At 39.8% G+C, this 21,305-nt stretch overlaps 1 protein-coding gene across 1 annotated transcript in view; it reads left to right on the top strand.

Moving 5' to 3' along the window:
• LOC139132792 (nucleoprotein TPR-like) overlaps nucleotides 1-21,305 on the top strand; it is a 58,725-nt gene that overhangs the window by 14,515 nt on the left and 22,905 nt on the right. The window contains exons 22-42 of the mRNA XM_070699050.1: nucleotides 149-259; nucleotides 638-710; nucleotides 1,052-1,147; nucleotides 1,601-1,750; nucleotides 2,241-2,338; nucleotides 2,681-2,815; nucleotides 3,513-3,587; nucleotides 4,407-4,484; nucleotides 5,326-5,436; nucleotides 5,842-5,954; nucleotides 6,460-6,607; nucleotides 7,171-7,308; nucleotides 7,888-8,072; nucleotides 8,290-8,352; nucleotides 8,767-8,808; nucleotides 9,104-9,166; nucleotides 17,591-17,632; nucleotides 18,727-18,768; nucleotides 19,503-19,602; nucleotides 20,332-20,571; nucleotides 20,988-21,026. Of these exons, the coding sequence (XP_070555151.1) occupies nucleotides 149-259; nucleotides 638-710; nucleotides 1,052-1,147; nucleotides 1,601-1,750; nucleotides 2,241-2,338; nucleotides 2,681-2,815; nucleotides 3,513-3,587; nucleotides 4,407-4,484; nucleotides 5,326-5,436; nucleotides 5,842-5,954; nucleotides 6,460-6,607; nucleotides 7,171-7,308; nucleotides 7,888-8,072; nucleotides 8,290-8,352; nucleotides 8,767-8,808; nucleotides 9,104-9,166; nucleotides 17,591-17,632; nucleotides 18,727-18,768; nucleotides 19,503-19,602; nucleotides 20,332-20,571; nucleotides 20,988-21,026 (2,142 nt within the window). The remainder of the gene's footprint in view (nucleotides 1-148; nucleotides 260-637; nucleotides 711-1,051; nucleotides 1,148-1,600; nucleotides 1,751-2,240; nucleotides 2,339-2,680; nucleotides 2,816-3,512; nucleotides 3,588-4,406; nucleotides 4,485-5,325; nucleotides 5,437-5,841; nucleotides 5,955-6,459; nucleotides 6,608-7,170; nucleotides 7,309-7,887; nucleotides 8,073-8,289; nucleotides 8,353-8,766; nucleotides 8,809-9,103; nucleotides 9,167-17,590; nucleotides 17,633-18,726; nucleotides 18,769-19,502; nucleotides 19,603-20,331; nucleotides 20,572-20,987; nucleotides 21,027-21,305) is intronic.

Below are 21,305 nucleotides of genomic sequence, written 5' to 3'. Positions count from 1 at the left end.
TTTTATGTCTTCCATCAAATATTTATTAATGCTTGCTGCTAAATGAAATGAATTATTGAAATCTTTTTGCCAACTTTATCATTCTTATTTTAAACTGATTATAAATGCCTTTATCATTAGTTAATCAATTTCTTCAACATTGTTGCAGAGTCAAGTGACAAAACTTCGTGATCAGTTGGACACCGAGTTACACAACCATCAGAAAACAAGGGAAGAAATTGATCAACTAAAATCAGTGCTGAAAAATGTGAAACAAGAGGTGAGAGAATGTAATAATACTGATGGTTCATTCTGATGTAACAGCACAGTAGTGTTGGGAGTGGCAGGGATATTTTGGTGTCTGTGTTATACTCTCATTTCAAGATCAGAATGAGATCCATGGGTCATTTCTCAGGTAACACCCTTCTTAGTAGTCTTGGATGAATGATTTCTAGAACTCATTTATGACTGATTCACAGATCCCTACCTTGCAGTGGCCTTCATGTAAAATTTTAAAATGACACCCTTCTAGAAGTCTAATGGTTTAGCCACCATTCATTTCAAGCTATCAGTCATTTCAAGCTACTGGTCATTTCGTATTCTAACCAAGTTTACAAAATGAAATCATTTCAACTTGTGATGTTTTATTATCCCACAGTGTTCAGAAGCAGAAGCTAAACTAGCAGCAGCGGAAGTACGGCTGTCAGAGTTGGGTCAAGACAAACAGCAAGGTAAAAGAATAATTGTTATGTTTTAAATGGAAATCTTTGTCACAATTTGTTTTGAAGGATGAAAGCATCGGTGTGCACAGTCATCCAAAGTGATTCAGTTGTTCAACTTGTACAAGTTAGATTTCTTGAGAAAGTTTATTAATGGAAGATTTGATTTCACATACACAATACTCTTATATCTAAACTAAACTCTAATCAGTGAGATTTGGGTCCAGTGTGTTGATAATTATAGTGTGATCTTGGATTGTGCTAGTATGTGACAATATTTGGTAAGTTTTGATATATTGTTCTTAATAATCTCAGAATAAGAGTGTATTTTATTTATGCATTGATTGACACAGAAAAGCCTTCCATTGAAGTCATTTCTACAACAGCATCTGATGAAGAAATCAAAGATTTGAAGATTCAAATCAACCAGAATGAAGCTGAAATTAAAGGTAAGATAAATATTTGAAATGATATCAATTCTTCTAAAAGTATTTATCCCAAAGTTAAAACACTTCAGTATCTTGTTGATGAAGTGAATGTTCAGAAATAATCAGTACACACTGAAGACAAATACTGTCATCCTCCAATCCAGCAGTAAATGGATTTGTAGATACATGTAAGGAAGAAAAACACTTCATAATATTCATTCGTTACAACATACTATCCATGTATTGGTGAATGTTGTCTTTGGAACTTTTCTTTTACAGCCAGTGACAAACAATTACAAAGTATAACAGATATTTTTGAAAAAGTACTTCATCGGTGTCTACAAAAACATGGTGTAAATTTGTTTGTTAATTGGTATCAGGTGATCTATTGGAGTAACTTAAAAAAAAGAGACAACATGAGCGGTCTGCTACTTGTTTTAATGTTTTATGTTCAAATGTGTATTTTTACTTCAGCTTTGAAAGAGCAAATACAGAAAGCCAAAGAGCAAGGTGAACAGTACAAATCAATCAGTAGTGCCATGGAGGAAAGTCTTCGTGAACAAAATGCCGTAAATCAGCTGTTTAAAGAAACTACAGAATTAAGATTGAAAGAAGCTGCTGAAAGTAAGTTTCTTAATTCATGTCTGTAGATTCTTGAAACCATCACATAGCATTCGTCACATGGATTCTCTCATTTGTATAAAAATGCAAATTTGTAGTTTTGTCAAAATACCAAAACTTCTTTCACTGCAAAATCCACAAATGCTGTGACACAAATGCTTCACAGAAAGAAATAATTAAACATTTTGGTGTCAGCTTTTTGCTATTACTTCAAGGTCAAATGGATAATTCAACAACATTGATATTAAAGTATGTTAGAGAGGTGATATGAACACTTGTCGCAGATTTAAAAAGCTTTACTTGTTACAGAATTAAGTTTTAAAAAGCTTTACTTGTAACGGAATTAGAAAATGAAACAATAAAATTAGAAAGCTATAACAGACAAGTTTTGTTGATAATGAATTCATTATTAGTCATCAATAGTTATCACAATTATCCACTTTTCTAAGTCAACATGTAAATGACATGTTCGTTTATTTTTATCATTTTATAGCAAGAGCCAAACTGGAGAGTCAAGTTTTGTCATTGGAGAAAGAAAAGAGAGAGTTGATCAATGAGAAAACACAACTACAGAAAGCAGTTGACACTCAGGTAAATGTGTGACAAAATGTAGAAAATAAAGCAAATGTCTTTTGACTGTTCATGATTTTACTAGAAAAATTTATCACGGCAAGAAACAGATGTATGCTTCTCTTAGTCTGTTATTGTGTATTCTTTCAATTGTGTGTTTCACATGTCATAGTTGAAATAATCAACTACTTTATAATTACATTCATCAAGACATTGCAAATGAAAGACACCTTAATGACATTCATATTTCTTATGGTAGTCAGTCAAGAATTGCTAGACTCTTTGATGAAGTACTGTACTCAATTTATCACAGAATAATTAAATTTATATTTTGTCCATGTTTTGTTGATCTTTATGAAACAGACAGCAGATTTGAGAAAGAATCTTGCCGAACTACAAAATGAGTTGAAACAAAGCTTGATGGAGAGCTCTGAAGCAAAGAACAACGAACAAGCTGCGTTGAGAGATAGTAAACAACAAGCTAAATTAGCTGCAGAGGTAAGTTTTTACTCATTGTGTGTCTGGTCATTTAGGGTTCTGTAGTACTGAAAAGCATCTTAAATTATCTTTAAGCATTCTAGACTTTCATTTAATGCTTTGCCATTAATGGCTTGAATAAAACATTCACAAAAAAGTTTAAAGTTGTGCTTTGGTAAGTTTATATGTCAGTGATTAGCTGCGAAGGTGACTTTGTTTGTTCATGTGTGTGGATCAGCAGCTAGGTATGTTTAGTTTAATTTTACCATCCTGATCCGAAAGTGGAATGGAATCTCTTGACGCAATGTGCGTATTAGCAGTCAGTTGCACATGGCATGCCGTGTTAGCTGCAAGGGTACATTTGAAGTGGTCTTAGATAGTGCTTACACTATCTTGTTTTGACATGGATATATTATACTCTCTAAATATTGGCATACCGGTATTATACTCTCTAAATTCACCTGTGCTGCATGTAAATTCATGTATGTTAATGCTTTTTATTAAAGCCTATGTCAAAAGTTGGATACAAGTACATCAGCTCTGCAGAAACATTCTGAAAGAATTTTTTCTTCTTTGATTGGGTCTCAGGTAGATTATCTTTCACTAATTTGTAAATCATCTGATATCACCTGAGGCCACATTGTTAAAAAGAAAGAAATCTTGTGATTTGGTTTACCAGCTACTGATACTGCATTTTATTTTTGTTCATGATTGTTAGGCCCAGGATAAATATGAGCGAGAGTTCTTACTGCACGCTGCAGATGTACAACAACTATCAAAGGTTAAAGAACAAGTAAGTTACATGCCATGTAATGTGACATATTAGTATGAGAGCCTTGTACACATTGTTCAGAAGGAGAGATATCAATTGTATATCCAATCTGTATTTCACATAATAAGTTTGACATTGCTGTGTGCATTTGTCTACTATTGAGGATTGAATACAACTGTTTATAAAGTAAAAAGACTTAGACTAGATGTTAAGCCTCTCTCTCCCAAGTGGTATTTATTTCTATGGTTTGTCTATGGAGTCTGGTAGAAAGAGGATTAATTTAACACAGTCTCACTTCTCAAGCAATCTAATCGAGAGTGACCCATTGTAGTCACCAATTATGAAGTCCAGATTTATCAAGAGATTTCATTTTGCCGTTTTGTCTGTTTATAACACTCCCCCTTCCTTTACAATATGGTTGAAGTAAAGGAAGTGCAAAGGAAAGGTGTCAGAGATCCTGCAGTAATTTGCATAACAATAGTGAAAGTTAAATTGAAATTACGGGTGTCTCTTAAGTTCAGTGATCTCTTGTTGAAAATCATACTAAATTTAGCTTGTTGACATGTAAACATGTTGTAGTTATATGTTGAAAATTTGCGGGAAGTTGACTTGAGTACAGTAGTCATCGGTTCGTAAAATGAAACTTTGATGTGTGAAAGCAATCAAACAAAAACGTAATGCCTCATCCGATGACAATTTTGTGGTTTTATAGATCTATATATTTAGTTTTGTGTGATATTATAGATATGATTAGTAAACTGCAATCTCTAAATTTTGCTGGAAAAGTATTGAAGTTGCTTTTCATGACAGAAATCCACTGATGTACTTTTTTTATTTCAGCTCGCTGGATTTAATTCCAAACTGTCAGAAGCTGAAGAAAAAGCAAAAAGAGCTGAAAATGAATTGAGTGTCTTCAAGGTAACATTATGACTTGTGTTTCTGTGTAAATGATTATCCCTTTCACCACCATGGTTTAGCCCAAGCCCATTGTTAGCAATGATGATTGTGGAACTGTTTACAGGAAATTGGGGGTGAACAGGTTAAGCCAAGTAGATGAATTCAAAGATGTCTCACACAGTTTAGTTACTGCCTTTAAAAGTCATTTAGGATTTAAAACAGAGCCTAGACTGGGGTCCAGAGATAAAATTTTCTACAGGCTAAGAGAATTTTAAGGGTGACCACAGTGATTTGGCCAATCAAATATCAGACGTTACTTGGTACAGATAATTTGACCTTTCATAGTTTGAATAAAGTTGATATCTGATCGTTTATTTTGTAAAGAAGTGTGCAACATCTAGAATTTATAGTTGTATTTCAACTGATATTGCTGTCACACCCAGCCACATAAAAACCTGAACTAGTGAATTTTATTGATGGAATCAATGTGCAGTGTGTACTAGAAATAGTTAAGTGTACTGAGTAGCTAGTGAGTACAGTACTGGTTTATGCTTGTGTGAAATATGATAGCTCAGGATCCATTTCAGAAAGTGTTTGTGGTGGTATAGTGGCCTGTACCAAAAACCGTGTTTGAAGAGTATACCTGTGCTAGGTGTTTTTAAACACTGGCATGTCACTCAGCATGGGTAGATATTGAAAAATTTAATGTGTGAATGATAGATGAAATATTGAAGACTGCACAGTTATGTGCAGAGAGGCAGAAATTGGCCAGGTAGCTTGGCCACTGACTTTAAAATTATAGGTCATGAATGTAAAAAAAAATTTTGTGGCGTGAAAAAATACATCTGTTCCTGCATTGCAGGCTTCTTATGAAGAAATCTTAAGAATCCAGAAAGATGAAACAACCAATTTTCAAACTAGGTGTAAGGAGCTTGAACAGCAGAACACAACACTACATGACCAGCTAGAAGCTGTAAGTATGAACAAGTTTCTTTATTACATACATTACATGCAACCATGAAGCAGTGGCTTTTTTGTGTAGGTTTACAGTGAAAGAAATGATAACAAGACATGTACATACAACCTCAGTATTTTCTCTTCATTCAAACTGTATGACAGTACATACGTCTGTACAGTCTCTGCATGACAGTCATTACAACAGTACAATCTCTGCATTGCAGTGCTTACAGTGTCTGTGTGGCAGTACTTACCACAGTATAATCCCTACATGGAATTACTTACCTATTTACCACTGTATGCTTTCTATATGGCAATGTTTGCATCTATATGATCTCTTGAGCAAGTTCTTTCACTGTACAAGAGTCGACGATGTCATACAGAAAATTATGGTGATATAATATTGATTTTATTTCCACAGTTAAGTCAACAGCTTGTAGCTTTCCAGCAAGGCCAGGGTGCATCACAAAGTGCAGCTGATATTTCTTTCAGTGAAGACAACAAATCTTCTGAACAGTTACTGGAAATTATCAGGTAGGATGCCTTACGATTATCCATTCAACCAAGTATCTATCCAAATTTACAACTGACAATCAGGTCATAGTGTTTTACACAAACGTTTGCAAAGTAATTTCAATACACAGTTTGTAATTCAAACCCAGTGTACGTATAATCTGTACAGACAAACTATGGAATGACAGAAAAAATTAGATCAGAATCAGGGTGACTTTTATGTTCAGGTTTAATCAGTGTATGACAGGATTCATGTCAGAGAAATGTTACTGTGCTGTGGTAAAACTGTATTCTTCTCTGACTATTATACAGAATACATGTACCAGTAGTCATTACTTAAACACTTATAGTGTGACTTTAGTAAATTAAGTTTTTTGTGAGAAAGTTGTCACTAATAGTTAGATGCTTTCTGCAAAATTCTACATCCCAATATTACACTAATCACATTAAACATCAGATTTTCATGAGGTATTCAACATTATATCATGCTAAGTGATGACATTAAATTATTTCACTAATGATGTAGGTTTATGCGACGTGATAGAGACATTGCTGAAACCAAATGTGAGGTTGCGCATGCAGAATCTGTTAGACACAAACAGAAATGTGATTATTTGGAAAGAGAATTGGATGAAACAAAGAAAAATCTTCAAGAAGAGAGAGAAAGATCACAGGTTAGCAATTGTTTTAATTTTCATATTACTGCATTTTGAGTGTATCAAGTTGAATAGATGACAGTTTGGTGCATCGTATATCTCTCTGATTGAGTGTATCACCCTGGACTGATGATAGTTTTGGTGCTTTGTATATCTCTCTGAGTGTATAACATAGAATTAATTAACAGTTTTGGTGCTGAGTTTATCTCTCAGTCTGAGTGTGTGAAAGAACAATATAATGTTTATATTAACCTGTTGAGCACCAAAGTCAATTTTTCTGGCTCTTATGAAATATACCTCAGTCAATTTTTGTCCGATTTGTGCCAAATTTTTGATGATAAACTGTGGCTTATGAAATATTGTGTTCATTTGGTCCAAAATAATCAGAAAAATTACAGCTAAGTTCATAAAAATTGGTAAAATGTTGCACTAAAATTTTGGTTGGAAAATGTACAGCACTCAAAGGGTAAAGCAGTTGAGACAATATTCTTTAAATATTATATGAGCAACTAAAGCATCGTCAATTAGACTTGTCACTGGTGTAATGCAAGTGAATTTTGTACTTTGTGTTGTTGCCATAGGTGACAGCCAGATCAGCTGCTCAGCATCAACAACTGATGAAAAAGATAGAAACTTTGAATGTATTAACTGACAGCAATAAACTACTACGAGAAGAGAAAGATAGATTGGAACAACAACGTCAACAACTTGAATGCAAGGCAAGTACATCTGTACAAACTGCTTCTTTTGTATTTCAGAGATAGTTATTTGTTCAGAGAGGTGAACTTATGACAAGATAGCAGCTCAAAGTTCTTATAGTGTAATGTAGTTTAATCCATGCCCCATCCATACCATGCTTTTAGTCATATCTATAATTTAGAGGATAGATTGGGCAATTTACAACATTTCATGCAAATAATTTGAAGACTGACACTGAAATAAAATCTGGGAAAGACCATTCGGAAGACCTATCTGATATCATCTGGTTGACATATATAGGGTTAATGGGCTCCTTAAAAGTTCTTGAATTTTAAAGCTTCCTAGAAAGTCTTTGAAAAAGTGCCTGGAAATGAAATTCAGTCCTGGAAAATTTATAATCTGCCATAATATTCAAAAATGACAAGATGATCAGTCGTGATATCATAAAATAATATATGAAATGATATATCATTTCTGGAAATGGTATTTTGGATCGCAAAAAGGTCTTACAAAATTGTGGAAAAAGTCATTGAGTCTTTGAATTTTGTTACTCAGAGTGTATGGACCGTGCATGAGATACACTTTTGCTTGAATTACAGGTGAAAGAATTGGAAAGTGCTGTGACTCCATTGCAAGAACAGAACAGAGAAATGAGTGATAAGAATGTTGCATTGTTGGCAGAGAAAGATTCATTGACAAGTGAAGTAAAGAGATGGAAAGCCAGAACCAATCATCTGATAGAACAGTCTAATAAAACTGATCCAGAGGAGGCTAAACGTCTTGTGTAAGTTACTGATAAAGTTATGGTTTGATCAACTCCTGTGTAAGTTACATGTGAATTTGTTGCATTAATTTTTAGATGCGTATTCAGAGAAAATTCAACACTGCATATATGGAGCATAGAAACAGTGTCGTGGATTAGTTGACAGGGATTACATAGAATTGTTGTTTACATTCATTGTTTTACAAAAATGATTATTGTTTACATTTGTTGTTTACAGAAATGAAAGAGAAAGCAACAGGAAGACAATAGCACAGCTGACAGAAGAGAACCAACGACAAAAGTTTGTTGAAAATTTGTATTTATTTGTGTTGTTGAACATGACATTAGTTAGAGCATTTGGGATGAAGATAAAAATCAATGAATGGAAATACTCATGTATAAAACTGTACAAAGTTGAAGGTTCATGAAATGTCACTGTGAGACTGCAAATCATTGATAATTGACAAAAGAAAGTGGTGATATTTCCTGAAGTGTGTACATTAGGATGATAATATGAATTTGACAAAAAATGAAATTACAAAGCTTTACATCATTTATGTTTAATGACAAGCCATGGATTAGAGATCATGGCTTTCATTTGATTTGATATTTGTTGAAATTTTTGTACAATAGAATTGATGTGAGATACTTACTAAATTGTATATTGCAAGATTGCATGAAATGATATAATATTGCTATTTTTTTTTTATTGTAGAGCTGAAATGTCTCGATTGAATTCACTTGTGAACAGCACACAGTAAGTATTGCTAGAATTGTCTGGGTTCCTGTAGTCAAGAGTTGGGTTTAGAATAAATTTTGCAAAGTATTGTGATAATTCTCAAATCAGTAAATTTCAAATTTTAAGGTAATTCTGTTATCATAATAGACATCAGCATGTGTTTAATGTTTAGCATAAGTTTTATGTAAAATGTGAAGGAAAACAACAAATAACGTGTTGATGATGCACAGGTAGAGTCCATATACTATCACACTACCCAGTGTGTCCATAATGTGTGCACACACAACAATCTTATCCACTGTGTGTCTTGCAGGGAGGAGAGAGAGTCCAGTAAAAAGGCGGCATCACAGCTGACAGAAGAAAACCAAAGACACAAGTAAGTACAAATTATGGTAAAACTCACAACTATCTAAAGTCCTTCATTATTTTATATTGAACTGATTTTTAAAGCTGCAAGATGCTTTGACCATAAAATACAATGTTTTGATGGTTAATTTCATTATCAGTAGCTTGTGGCAGTGATTGATGGATGTTTGGTTGCAGTGACTGATGGATGTTGGGTTGCAGTGACTGATGGATGTTGGGTTGCAGTGACTGATGGATGTTGGGTTGCAGTGACTGATGGATGTTGGGTTGCAGTGACTGATGGATGTTGGGTTGCAGTGACTGATGGATGTTGGGTTGCAGTCACTGATGGATGCTGGGTTGCAGTGACTGATGGATGTTGGGTTGCAGTGACTGATAGATGTTGGGTTGCAGTGACTGATGGATGTTGGTTTGCAGTCACTGATGGATGTTGGGTTGCAGTCACTGATGGATGTTGGGTTGCAGTCACTGATGGATGTTGGGTTGCAGTGACTGATAGATGTTGGGTTGCAGTGACTGATGGATGTTGGGTTGCAGTGACTGATGGATGTTGGTTTGCAGTCACTGATGGATGTTGGGTTGCAGTCACTGATGGATGTTGGGTTGCAGTCACTGATGGATGTTGGGTTGCAGTGACTGATGGATGTTGGGTTGCAGTGACTGATGGATGCTGGGTTGCAGTGACTGATGGATGTTGGTTGCAGTCACTGATGGCTGTTGGTTTGCAGTCACTGATGGATGTTGGTTTGCAGTCACTGATGGATGTTTGGTTGCAGTGACTGATGGATGTTGGGTTGCAGTGACTGATGGATGTTGGGTTGTAGTCACTGATGGATGCTTGGTTGTAGTCACTGATGGATGTTGGGTTGCAGTGACTGATGGATGTTGGGTTGCAGTGACTGATGGATGTTGGGTTGCAGTGACTGATGGATGCTGGGTTGCAGTGACTGATGGATGTTGGGTTGCAGTGACTAATGGATGATGGGTTGCAGTGACTGATGGATGTTTGGTTGCAGTGACTGATGATGTTGGGTTGCAGTGACTGATGGATGTTGGTTTGCAGTGACTGATGGATGCTTGGTTGCAGTGACTGATGGATGTTGGGTTGCAGTGACTGATGGATGTTGGGTTGTAGTCACTGATGGATGTTGGTGTGCAGTCACTGATGGATGTTGGGTTGCAGCGACTGATGGATGCTGGGTTGCAGTGACTGATGGATGTTGGTTGCAGTGACTGATGGATGTTGGGTTGCAGTGACTGATGGATGATGGGTTGCAGTGACTGATGGATGTTTGGTTGCAGTGACTGATGGATGTTGGGTTGCAGTGACTGATGGATGTTGGTTTGCAGTCACTGATGGATGCTTGTTGCAGTGACTGATGGATGTTGGGTTGCAGTGACTGATAGATGTTGGGTTGCAGTGACTGATGGATGTTGGGTTGCAGTGACTGATGGATGTTGGGTTGCAGTGACTGATAGATGTTGGGTTGCAGTCACTGATGGATGTTGGTTTGCAGTCACTGATGGATGTTGGGTTGCAGTGACTGATGGATGTTGGTATGCAGTCACTGATGGATGTTGGGTTGCAGTGACTAATGGATGCTGGGTTGCAGTGACTGATGGATGTTGGTTTGTAGTCACTGATGGATGTTGGGTTGCAGTGACTGATGGATGTTGGTTGCAGTGACTGATGGATGTTGGGTTGCAGTGACTGATGGATGCTGGGTTGCAGTGACTGATGGATGTTGGTATGCAGTCACTGATGGATGTTGGGTTGCAGTGACTGATGGATGTGGGTTACAGTGACTGATGGATGTTGGGTTACAGTGACTGATGGATGTTGGGTTGCAGTGACTGATGGATGTTGGTATGCAGTCACTGATGGATGTTGGGTTGCAGTGACTGATGGATGTTGGGTTGCAGTGACTGATGGATGCTGGGTTGCAGTGACTGATGGATGCTGGGTTGCAGTGACTGATGGATGCTGGGTGCAGTGACTGATGGATGCTGGGTTGCAGTGACTGATGGATGCTGGGTTGCAGTGACTGATGGATGTTGGTATGCAGTCATTGATGGTGTTGGTAAGCAGTCACTGATGGATGTTGGGTTGCAGTGACTGATTGATGCTGGGTTGCAGTGACTGATGGATGATGGGTTGCAGTGACTGATGGATGTTGGGTTTACAGTGACTGATAGATGCTGGGTTACACTGACTGATGGATGTTGGGTTACAGTGACTGATGGATGCTGGGTAGCAGTGACTGATGGATGTTGGGTTGCAGTGACTGATGGATGTTGGGTTGCAGTCACTGATGGATGGTGGGTTGCAGTGACTGATGGATGTTGGGTTACAGTGACTGATGGATGTTGGGTTGCAGTCCACTGATGGATGTTGGGTTGCAGTGACTGATAGATGTTGGGTTGCAGTCACTGATGGATGTTGGGTTGCAGTGACTGATGGATGTTAGGTTGCAGTGACTGATGGATGTGGTTTGCAGTCACTGATGGATGCTGGTTGCAGTGACTGATGGATGTTGGGTTGCAGTGACTGATGGATGTTGGGTTGCAGTGACTGATGGATGCTGGGTTGCAGTGACTGATGGATGTTTGGTTGCAGTGACTGATGGATGTTGGTTGCAGTGACTGATGGATGTTGGTTTGCAGTCACTGATGGATGCTTGGTTGCAGTGACTGAGGATGTTGGGTTGCAGTGACTGATGGATGTTGGTTGCAGTGACTGATGGATGTTGGGTTGCAGTGACTGATGGATGTTGGGTTGCAGTGACTGATGGATGTTGGGTTGCAGTCACTGATGGATGTTGGTTTGCAGTCACTGATGGATGTTGGGTTGCAGTGACTGATGGATGTTGGTATGCAGTCACTGATGGATGTTGGGTTGCAGTGACTAATGGATGTTGGGTTGCAGTGACTGATGGATGCTGGGTTGCAGTCACTGATGGATGTTGGGTTGCAGTGACTGATGGATGTTGGGTTGCAGTGACTGATGGATGTTGGGTTGCAGTGACTGATGGATGCTGGGTTGCAGTGACTGATGGATGTTGGTATGCAGTCACTGATGGATGTTGGGTTGCAGTGACTGATGGATGCTGGGTTGCAGTGACTGATGGATGTTGGGTTGCAGTGACTGATGGATGTTGGGTTGCAGTGACTGATGGATGTTGGTATGCAGTCACTGATGGATGTTGGGTTGCAGTGACTGATGGATGTTGGGTTGCAGTGACTGATGGATGCTGGGTTGCAGTGACTGATGGATGCTGGGTTGCAGTGACTGATGGATGCTGGGTTGCAGTGACTGATGGATGCTGGGTTGCAGTGACTGATGGATGCTGGGTTGCAGTGACTGATGGATGTTGGTATGCAGTCATTGATGGATGTTTTGATTGATGCTGGGTTGCAGTGACTGATGGATGATGGGTTGCAGTGACTGATGGATGTTGGGTTACAGTGACTGATAGATGCTGGGTTACAGTGACTGATGGATGTTGGGTTACAGTGACTGATGGATTGCTGGGTAGCAGTGACTGATGGATGTTGGGTTGCAGTGACTGATGGATGTTGGGTTGCAGTCACTGATGGATGTTGGGTTGCAGTGACTGATGGATGTTGGGTTGCAGTGACTGATGGATGTTGGGTTGCAGTGACTGATGGATGTTGGGTTGCAGTGACTGATGGATGTTGGGTTGCAGTCACTGATGGATGTTGGGTTGCAGTCACTGATGGATGTTGGGTTGCAGTGACTGATGGATGTTGGGTTGCAGTGACTGATGGATGTTGGGTTGCAGTGACTGATGGATGTTGGGTTGCAGTGACTGATAGATGTTGGGTTGCAGTCACTGATGGATTTTGGGTTGTAGTCACTGATGGATGTTGGGTTGCAGTCACTGATGGATGTTGGGTTGCAGTGACTGATGGATGTTGGGTTGCAGTGACTGATGGATGTTGGGTTACAGTGACTGATGGATGTTGGGTTGCAGTGACTGATGGATGTGGGTTGCAGTGACTGATGGATGCTGGGTTGCAGTGACTGATGGATGCTGGGTTGCAGTGACTGATGGATGCTGGGTTGCAGTGACTGATGGATGCTGGGTTGCAGTGACTGATGGATGCTGGGTTGCAGTGACTGATGGATGTTGGGTTGCAGTGACTGATGGATGTTGGGTTGCAGTGACTGATGGATGTTGGGTTGCAGTGACTGATGGATGTTGGGTTGCAGTGACTGATGGATGTTGGGTTGCAGTGACTGATGGATGTTGGTTTGCAGTCACTGATGGATGTTGGTTTGCAGTCACTGATGGATGTTGGTTTGCAGTCACTGATGGATGTTGGGTTGCAGTGACTGATGGATGCTGGGTTGCAGTGACTGATGGATGTTGGTTGTAGTCACTGATGGATGCTGGGTTGTAGTGACTGATGGATGTTGGGTTGCAGTGACTGATGGATGTTGGGTTGCAGTGACTGATGGATGTGGGTTGCAGTGACTGATGGATGTGGGTTGCAGTGACTGATGGATGTTTGGTTGCAGTGACTGATGGATGATGGGTTGCAGTGACTGATGGATGTTGGGTTGCAGTGACTGATGGATGTTGGGTTGCAGTGACTGATGGATTTGGTTTGCAGTGACTGATGGATGCTGGGTTGCAGTGACTGATGGATGTTGGGTTGCAGTGACTGATGGATGTTGGGTTGCAGTGACTGATGGATGTTGGGTTGCAGTGACTGATGGATGTTGGGTTGCAGTGACTGATGGATGTTGGGTTGCAGTGACTGATGGATGTTGGTTGCAGTGACTGATGGATGTTGGGTTGCAGTGACTGATGGATGTTGGTTTGCAGTCACTGATGGATGCTGGGTTGCAGTGACTGATGGATGTTGGGTTGCAGTGACTGATGGATGTTGGGTTGCAGTGACTGATGGATGTTGGGTTGCAGTGACTGATGGATGTTGGGTTGCAGTGACTGATGGATGTTGGGTTGCAGTGACTGATGGATGCTGGGTTGCAGTGACTGATGGATGCTGGGTTGCAGTGACTGATGGATGCTGGGTTGCAGTGACTGATGGATGCTGGGTTGCAGTGACTGATGGATGCTGGGTTGCAGTGACTGATGGATGTTGGGTTGCAGTGACTGATTGATGTTGGTTTGCAGTCACTGATGGATGTTTGGTTGCAGTCACTGATGGATGTTGGGTTGCAGTCACTGATGGATGTTGGGTTGCAGTGACTGATGGATGTGGGTTGCAGTGACTGATGGATGCTGGTTGCAGTGACTGATGGATGTTGGTTTGCAGTCACTGATGGCTGTTGGTTTGCAGTCACTGATGGATGTTGGTTGCAGTCACTGATGGATGTTGGGTTGCAGTGACTGATGGATGTTGGGTTGCAGTGACTGATGGATGTTGGGTTGTAGTCACTGATGGATGTTGGGTTGTAGTCACTGATGGATGTTGGGTTGCAGTGACTGATGGATGTTGGGTTGCAGTGATGATGGATGTTGGGTTGCAGTGACTGATGGATGCTGGGTTGCAGTGACTGATGGATGTTGGGTTGCAGTGACTAATGGATGATGGGTTGCAGTGACTGATGGATGTTTGGTTGCAGTGACTGATGGATGTGGGTTGCAGTGACTGATGGATGTTGGTTTGCAGTCACTGATGGATGCTTGGTTGCAGTGACTGATGGATGTTGGGTTGCAGTGACTGATGGATGTTGGGTTGTAGTCACTGATGGATGTTGGGTTGCAGTGACTGATGGATGTTGGGTTGCAGTGACTGATGGATGCTTGGGTTGCAGTGACTGATGGATGTTGGGTTGCAGTGACTGATGGATGTTGGGTTGCAGTGACTGATGGATGATGGGTTGCAGTGACTGATGGATGTTTGGTTGCAGTGACTGATGGATGTTGGGTTGCAGTGACTGATGGATGTGGTTTGCAGTCACTGTTGGATGCTTGGTTGCAGTGACTGATGGATGTTGGGTTGCAGTGACTGATGGATGTTGGGTTGCAGTGACTGATGGATGTTGGTTGCAGTGACTGATGGATGTTGGGTTGCAGTGACTGATAGATGTTGGGTTGCAGTCACTGATGGATGTTGGTGTGCAGTCACTGATGGATGTTGGGTTGCAGTGACTGATGGATGTTGGTATGCAGTCACTGATGGATGTTGGGTTGCAGTGACTGATGGATGCTGGGTTGCAGTGACTGATGGATGCTGGGTTGCAGTCACTGATGGATGTTGGGTTGCAGTGACTGATGGATGTTGGGTTGCAGTGACTGATGGATGTTGGGTTGCAGTGACTGATGGATGCTGGGTTGCAGTGACTGATGGATGTTGGTATGCAGTCACTGATGGATGTTGGGTTGCAGTGACTGATGGATGCTGGGTTACAGTGACTGATGGATGTTGGGTTGCAGTGACTGATGGATGTTGGGTTGCAGTGACTGATGGATGTTGGTTTGCAGTCACTGATGGATGTTGGGTTGCAGTCACTGATGGATGTTGGGTTGCAGTGACTGATGGATGCTGGGTTGCAGTGACTGATGGATGCTGGGTTGCAGTGACTGATGGATGCTGGGTTGCAGTGACTGATGGATGTTGGTTTGCAGTCACTGATGGATGCTGGGTTGCAGTGACTGATGGATGTTGGGTTGCAGTGACTGATAGATGTTGGGTTGCAGTGACTGATGGATGTTGGGTTGCAGTCACTGATGGATGTTGGGTTGCAGTGACTGATGGATGTTGGGTTGCAGTCACTGATGGATGTTGGTTTGCAGTCACTGATGGATGTTGGGTTGCAGTGACTGATGGATGTTGGTATGCAGTCACTGATGGATGTTGGGTTGCAGTGACTGATGGATGCTGGGTTGCAGTGACTGATGGATGCTGGGTTGCAGTCACTGATGGATGTTGGGTTGCAGTGACTGATGGATGTTAGGTTGCAGTGACTGATGGATGTTGGGTTGCAGTGACTGATGGATGCTGGGTTGCAGTGACTGATGGATGTTGGTATGCAGTCACTGATGGATGTTGGGTTGCAGTGACTGATGGATGCTGGGTTGCAGTGACTGATGGATGTTGGGTTACAGTGACTGATGGATGTTGGGTTGCAGTGACTGATGGATGTTGGTATGCAGTCACTGATGGATGTTGGGTTGCAGTGACTGATGGATGTTGGGTTGCAGTGACTGATGGATGCTGGGTTGCAGTGACTGATGGATGCTGGGTTGCAGTGACTGATGGATGCTGGGTTGCAGTGACTGATGGATGCTGGGTGCAGTGACTGATGGATGTTGGTATGCAGTCATTGATGGATGTTCTGATTGATGCTGGGTTGCAGTGACTGATGGATGATGGGTTGCAGTGACTGATGGATGTTGGGTTACAGTGACTGATAGATGCTGGGTTACAGTGACTGATGGATGTTGGGTTACAGTGACTGATGGATGCTGGGTTGCAGTGACTGATGGATGTTGGGTTGCAGTGACTGATGGATGTTGGGTTGCAGTCACTGATGGATGTTGGGTTGCAGTGACTGATGGATGTTGGGTTACAGTGACTGATGGATGTTGGGTTGCAGTGAGTGATGGATGCTGGGTTGCAGTGACTGATGGATGCTGGGTTGCAGTGACTGATGGATGCTGGGTTGCAGTGACTGATGGATGCTGGGTTGCAGTGACTGATGGATGTTGGTATTCAGTCATTGATGGATGTTCTGATTGATGCTGGGTTGCAGTGACTGATGGATGATGGGTTGCAGTGACTGATGGATGTTGGGTTACAGTGACTGATAGATGCTGGGTTACAGTGACTGATGGATGTTGGGTTACAGTGACTGATGGATGCTGGGTAGCAGTGACTGATGGATGTTGGGTTGCAGTGACTGATGGATGTTGGGTTGCAGTCACTGATGGATGTTGGGTTGCAGTGACTGATGGATGTTGGGTTACAGTGACTGATGGATGTTGGGTTGCAGTGACTGATGGATGTTGGGTTGCAGTGACTGATGGATGTTGGGTTGCAGTCACTGATGGATGTTGGGTTGCAGTCACTGATGGATGTTGGGTTGCAGTGACTGATGGATGTTGGGTTGCAGTCACTGATGGATGTTGGGTTGCAGTGACTGATGGATGTTGGGTTGCAGTGACTGATGGATGTTGGGTTGCAGTGACTGATGGATGTTGGGTTGCAGTGACTGATGGATGTTGGGTTGCAGTGACTGATGGATGCTGGGTTGCAGTGACTGATGGATGTTGGGTTGCAGTGACTGATGGATACTGGGTTGCAATGGTTCATTTAAGGTGAATGTTATTGTGGCATTGTCTGTTGTTTACATTGTAGAACAATGAATGCATTCATCAAATGAAATCTCATTTTAATATATATCAACAAAAGCTGTACCATATACTTTGTCTTTCAGAGCGGAGATTTCCCGTTTGAAGACACTGGTTACAAATGCACAGTAAGTATCCTAATACTCTTTTCATCACACTTTTGATTTGGAAAATCTACCGTTAATATGTTAGAACAATTGACATTTAACAAACATACAGCTACCGAGCAATTTCAGGAGTTGATGTTTACTAAACCATTTTACAATGGAAATCAATTCCATTAGGTGATAACAGCTTATTCATCTTTCCATAAATACAAGTAACAAAATGCATTGTTTCGTAAGATGCAGGAGTTTAAACAATAGTGACATCACATACATGAGGTGCTTGCTCACTAAAATTTTCTTTTTCAAATCTGTGAAATTGTTCCCAAGGAACTTGCACTAGTTGTAGCTGTTATTGAGCTTGTCAGTTAGGTTACAATATACAAGTGACAGTGAGTTTTAATTTCAGCCAGCTGTAAAGAACTCTTCAAAAGACATTGTGACATAATTTGAGTGCAAAGTATGCAGTGGTATATATTATATCAAAAGAAATCAACATATTAATCCTCTTTCTCCCGATGACAGTCAACTATAAAGTCTGACTTGGTTGTAACATGTCATGGGTTGCCCACTTGGTATGCTTGACATAGTAAAGCAAAGTAGTTGTGTCCTGCACTGTTTACTGTATTTGATAGCATCATAGTATTGGGTTACTACTAAAATGACTTGGGATATAAGAGTAACTGGTGCCTGGGCAATTAATGTTCAGTTTTAACTAGATGTAGATAATGCCTAGTAAGTTTATGCTAGCTTACAACTAATTCCCACCTTGGAGAAAAGAGATTAAGTCAATGTATGCCTGTGTACAAGTAATTTATCTAGGATTAAGAATGGAAAAATGTCATGAGAAATGGTGATTAATAGTTTTTGGAAGACATGAAGTCTCATAATGTAGGCATTAACCCTTTGCACCCTGACCCCCTGGTACTCTATGACGTCATCGTTCATTTCTGTCCGAGCCGGGTTCAAAGGGTTAAATTCAAATTAATGGGTGTTTAGTACAAAAACAAGACATGAAGACAAGTGATGTCAAGATACTGTTTAAGTTGTTTTATTTACATTATGGAGGATTTGAATCATTCAGTCAGTTTCTAATGTAATATGTTTTGTTTCCACAGGACAGAGATCAGGAACAGTAAAGCAGAGTCAACTAAAGTCAAGTAAGTGATTTAATTCTAATGCCATGAAACTAGTAATTCTTGACAAGTATAGAATGTGTGTTATGTCACAGTGATAACAAATCATAATATTTGGATTTGCATACTTCAATAATATTCATCAACTTTACATAAGTATTCTCTAAAGTTTCAAATATCAGGTGTTTATTAACACACTTTATTATAAGTGCCTATATTGTTGGTTTTCAATATAAGGTAACATTCAGTGAATCTCCAAACATTTGTGTTAAAGTGTTCACGGTAATTACAATCTCAAAGAAACTGTTTCAAGTTAGTTTCACTCCGTTTTTACTCTCAAATGTTGCTAAATTTGATAGTCCATATCCCTGGCAGTCTCAACTCTATATCTGTGAACTTAGCATGATCTCTTCACCCCATGTGCCTAACACTGAGTGTTTTGCATGCAGCAACACAACACAATAATCATTTGCAAATGGTTGACAATAATGATATATGTCAAGAAGAAAATATCCTTTGTCTGTAAAAAGTCACAAACACACGTCTTGAAGAAGACTGAATTTGATTATCTGACTTCAGACAATGTAACATTTCAAGCAAAATGATATTGTTGAGTTACATCTGAAAACATTTCTTTGGTATAAGTGATCACAAAAAATGTATCGGGACTGTAAGAAATATTTAAAACTTTTGGATTGATGAAAATTGGTTAACTCTTATTATTTTATCCTAACTATTAAATGCCTTTATTGTTTCAGGGAAGAGCTTCAAAATTTGAAGAAGGAGTTGCTAACTGTCAAGAAAGATTTGGAAAGCAAAACTGCTGAAATGGAGGAGAAAAATAGAACCATCACACAGGTATCTGAGATGTGACAATTTAATGATCATAAAACAGATTGATGTATTGTTATAATTTGCATACAGTATGTCAAGTCATCTGAGTTGGTATTCAACCACTAATCTGTGTCTAATATGGCTTTATACAAAAATTGACAAATATAGTGTCCAGGACATGGTGCAAGATTTCATTTATGTAAGGCTCATTACTGTGTTGGTTCCTTCTGAAAAGGCTCTAAAAGAAAACTTGATTTGTACAGTCTTAGTCTTCAGGTAACTCATAAGTCAAACATCAGCAGCCTACCCATAATCCTTTCACCCCATAAACCAATAGAAAGGTCCAACAGCCCAATGGAAACCATAGGGATATACCAACACCTTGTGATGAAGGGGTTAAACCTTGTCACATTAAGTTAGCTGTTTGAGACACATGCCGTCATGTATGACACATACTGTTAGGTCGAGTAAAAAATGTTGTTAATGAGTTTTAGCTAGACAAGGCAGGGACCACCTTTGATCTTCTGTACATTCATAGGGGTCTTCAGATGATAGAGTCCGTAATAATGGCAGATGTCAAGTCAGTCACAATACATGTATATGTGATATGTGACGAGTTTTGTTGTCATGGATTCAACCAACTTTTAATACCAAAAGACAAAGCTGACAGTGAAACTTAAAAGGATTAGTTTTTTGATGAGACTGTAATATTGCATGATGGGAGTGTATAACCTTTGGCCCTGTTGACCCTAGGTCAAGAAAATTGGCAGGAGATACAAAGCCCAGTATGAAGAACTCAAGAAAAAAGTTGGTGAGGAATCAACAGAAGAACAGCCAGCTGCAGCGTCTGCTGCTGCTGCGGCAGCCACTGCTACAGCTGCTGCAGCTAAAAATGCAGAGTTAGAAAATCAACTCAAATCAAAGGATGAACAGATAAAGGGACAAACAGAAGAGATAAATACATTGAAATCAAACATCAATAAACTTACTGAGGTATGTATTGTGACATTTATGCTCTTACTAAGGATTTAAATTCATTTTATTTCCAGTGATTTGAAAAGATTGCCACCAGTACAAATAATTCAACTGGTTACTTTCATCATATATTTTGTTTCTCAGAAATGAGTAATGATGTGGAGATATGTTGTTAAACTCAAAAAGAGACAAATTGTGATAATATTAACATCTCATATTGTAAACTCTTTATTCCAAAATAAAGTGAAAATACTAGAGTCCCTAGCGGATATTATTTCCTATCCTCTATCCTCTATTAGAAATTATTTTACCTCAGTTTTCAATGAATTGAACCGTATTAGAAATGTTGTTGATTACGTGTTCAGAAGACATACTACCCCAGTGTTGCAGTCTTCAAGATTTGATATTGAACTGCATGATGTTTCTGTTTTCAGGATTTGACAAAGATGAAGGAATCTGAAGAAAGCACCAAGGTAGATAATATTTTCCATCTTATCCTTCTTGAAAGTCTTCAATGCAAGCAATTCTGTATCTCTCTTTCATCCCAGCCAGCCATTATCAGCACTAGATTGTCAGTGAATTGAACCCTGCAGTATTAGATTCTCAATGAATTGAACCCTGCAGTATTAGATTGCCAATGAAAATGTTGGTAGATGGTTAACCCTGCAGTGTTAGATTCTCAGTGCAGTTTTGGAATATGGTTGAAATCATAAGTTACTATGTTTTTGGCTATGTAAACATCAGATGATGTG

The sequence above is a fragment of the Ptychodera flava genome, chromosome 5 (genome assembly GCF_041260155.1).
Source record: "Ptychodera flava strain L36383 chromosome 5, AS_Pfla_20210202, whole genome shotgun sequence".
In the NCBI taxonomy this organism is placed as follows: Eukaryota; Metazoa; Hemichordata; class Enteropneusta; family Ptychoderidae; genus Ptychodera; species Ptychodera flava.
The sequence above is the reverse complement of the archived record's forward strand: the minus strand, read 5'-3'. Positions and strand labels throughout refer to the sequence as shown.